Genomic DNA, 2,750 nt, shown 5'->3' with positions numbered 1-2,750 from the left:
CAGATGAGGAAACTGAGGCTTAGAGAGAGGAATAACTTAGAATCAAGGCTTAATGTTTTCCCCCCACTTTAAACTTTTTATTTTCATGATGGTGAGTATGTGAGGCACTGGGCAATGGAGGGGAGAGAACTCATTTTGTTTCTAGCCTTTGACGACTCCTGTGATTCTTACCTTGAAGTTTAAGTGAAATCCAGGCGGCAATTACTGAGCCCACAGCAGACAGTCTGTGCACAAGACTTTGTGTGGCTTTGCGTTTCTAAGAACTGTGCTGCAGAAAACACAGACAGACCTTTGGGAAGGTTGCCCTGTCCCCCACACCTCCATGGAGGCGCTCCCTCAGGGACTGTGGATAACCAGCTAGAATGTTAGTGGGTGTAGAGGGCTGTTCTCCCCTCAGGTTGGCAGGAGTTTGCGATTTCACATCTCCCAGCTTATGCTTACAAGGGGTCTTGTGCCATGTTCCTCAGAGCTGAACCTCTATCTAGTGTGGGCAACCTGGGAAGATTTGGCCCTCCAGGAGACATTTGGCAGTGTCTGGAAACATTTTTGATTGTCATGATTCGGGGATGTGCTACTATTGGCATCTAGTGGGTTGAGGCCAGGAATGTCATTGAGCATCCTACAACGCCCAGGACAGCCCCTCATAACAGAGAATTGGCTACCCAAATGTCAGTAGTACCAAGGCTGAGAAGTCCTGGTCTAGTACACGTCCATCCTCCATCGTGTACTGCACGAGGACTATTGTGTTTGCACTTTGAACTGGTTACCCTGTCACAGGCATGAAAACTTGACACATGAGGCAAGGCCATAGGCAGGGAGTCCAGCTTCCTTTTGGAAATTCATAAATGCTTAGAGAACTCCATATAAATCAGTCAAACATACTGATAGATAGTGGTTTGCTTTTAAAACTGCAATACCACATACTACTTTGTTTAAAAAAAAATAGAAGCTAAAGGAATAAGAAAATTTTATATGAAATTTCATTCATTTAACAGAGATTTTTCAAGTGCCCACCATGTGCCAGACACTGTTCTAGAGACTAGTGATATAATATTGAACAAAAAGAAGGGAAAGTCTCTGCCCTCGAGGAGCTTCCATTCCATTGGACAGGACAGACATTGAATAAAATAAATATGTAAAATAGGTAATGAGCGAGATGGAAAAATAAAGCTATGGAGCAGATAAAGCAGCGAGGGTGGATAGTGCTGGGGTCCACGGGGAGGGGCCTGCAGTTTTAAATAGCTTGTTCTGAAATGCCAGTGGGATGGCCCCATCAGCCAATGAGAGAAACTATTTTATGCAGTTCCAATTCTTTACAAACATGTCTCTTTATCCTTTTTCTATTTCAGAACAACAAAGTCAGGCGTTTTGCTTTTGAGCTCAAGATGCAGGACAAAAGTACTTATCTTCTGGCAGCAGACAGTGAAGTGGAAATGGAAGAATGGATCACAACTCTAAATAAGATTCTCCAGCTCAACTTTGAAGCTGCCATGCAAGAAAAGCGAAACGGAGACTCTCACGAAGGTGGTTAGGTTTGGCTTTCCCCAGACGCACACACGTTCTGTGGGGGTCTTTGTTCTCACCAGGCGGGTATAGGAAGGAGACCTGTATTGCATAAGTACATGAGAAATGGGGCAGATATGAGATCTTTATAGGTAGCCTGCCAGCAAAGATTTTGTCACATTAGAATTTGCCTCCCTAACATTTTTTATGTGGACATCGTGTAATGGGAGAAGCCACAGCTTTGGATGCAGAGAGAAAGATCTGGGTTTGAGTCCCCTACATACCATTTTTCAGCTGTGTAGCCTTGGGCAAACTACTCATGTTTTCTCAGGCACCATTTATTCACCTATAAAATAGGAATAAAAACAAAACTTGCTGGTCAGATGGGAAGAGTAAATAAGTAAATGTTATTTTAAGTACCTGGCATAGAATTTGCAATGTGTTGTAAAACATTAGTTGGTAATGGTTATTATCATTAATAAGATCCTTCCAAATTTTTAAGACAAAGTTAGAACGGGCGAGAGCCTCAGATTAAATTGGTGAGAAAAATCTGGCTGTGTTATTGACAATTCATGTTATAGTTCAAGCCTTTAGGTAGTTGCCCAACCCTAGCTGCCCCCTAGAAGTGCCTGGGAGCTTTTTGAAAATACTGTTTCCTTGGTCCCACCAAAGGTTCTGATTTAGTTGGCCTTGGGTAGGGCCTGGGCAGGTCTGACTTTTGATGGATGTGTTCCTGTGAGCTGTTGTTCATAGCTAGTATCAGTTCAGTTAGATAGTGCACATGCTGTACCAGCTGTTAAATGTCTGATGCTCACCACTGGGCCTGGGCACCAGTATTTTTTCAAAGCCCCCCACCCCTCACCCCCAGGTGTTTCCTGTGTGTCCAGAGTTAAGGACCACTTTGTTCAAGGGCACCTAAGAGAGATGGCCTTCCTCCTCCTGTTTTAAATAAAATACTTTGAATTACAAGTGACCCAGATAATCTGTTTTGCCATTTTAGATGATGAACAAAGCAAATTGGAAGGCTCTGGTTCCGGTTTAGATAGCTACCTGCCTGAACTTGTCAAGGTAAGATCATCTTAAATCTGCTCTTCATTGAATACTATTAAAATACTTCTCATGTCATGAGTTTGTCCAGAATGGAATCTGTTAAAATCATAACGATTATGTTGTGATTACCAATCTCTGTTTTCTGACTGGAGCATGAGGTTACATGAAGTATGGTACTGCCCTGAGTTGAGACTTCA

The 2,750-nt window shown here is 42.8% G+C and overlaps 1 protein-coding gene across 1 annotated transcript in view; it reads left to right on the top strand.

The window, feature by feature from the left end:
• The window catches only part of DOCK9 (dedicator of cytokinesis 9), a 310,670-nt gene that overhangs the window by 177,614 nt on the left and 130,306 nt on the right, over nt 1-2,750 (top strand). Inside the window, exons 8-9 of the mRNA XM_012644431.1 lie at nt 1,350-1,524; nt 2,504-2,571. Coding sequence (XP_012499885.1) covers nt 1,350-1,524; nt 2,504-2,571 — 243 coding nt within the window. The remainder of the gene's footprint in view (nt 1-1,349; nt 1,525-2,503; nt 2,572-2,750) is intronic.

Source organism: Propithecus coquereli, unplaced genomic scaffold (assembly GCF_000956105.1).
Source record: "Propithecus coquereli isolate 6110/MARCELLA unplaced genomic scaffold, Pcoq_1.0 Scaffold212, whole genome shotgun sequence".
NCBI lineage: Eukaryota > Metazoa > Chordata > Mammalia > Primates > Indriidae > Propithecus > Propithecus coquereli.
This window is presented reverse-complemented; position numbering and strand designations above follow the sequence as displayed.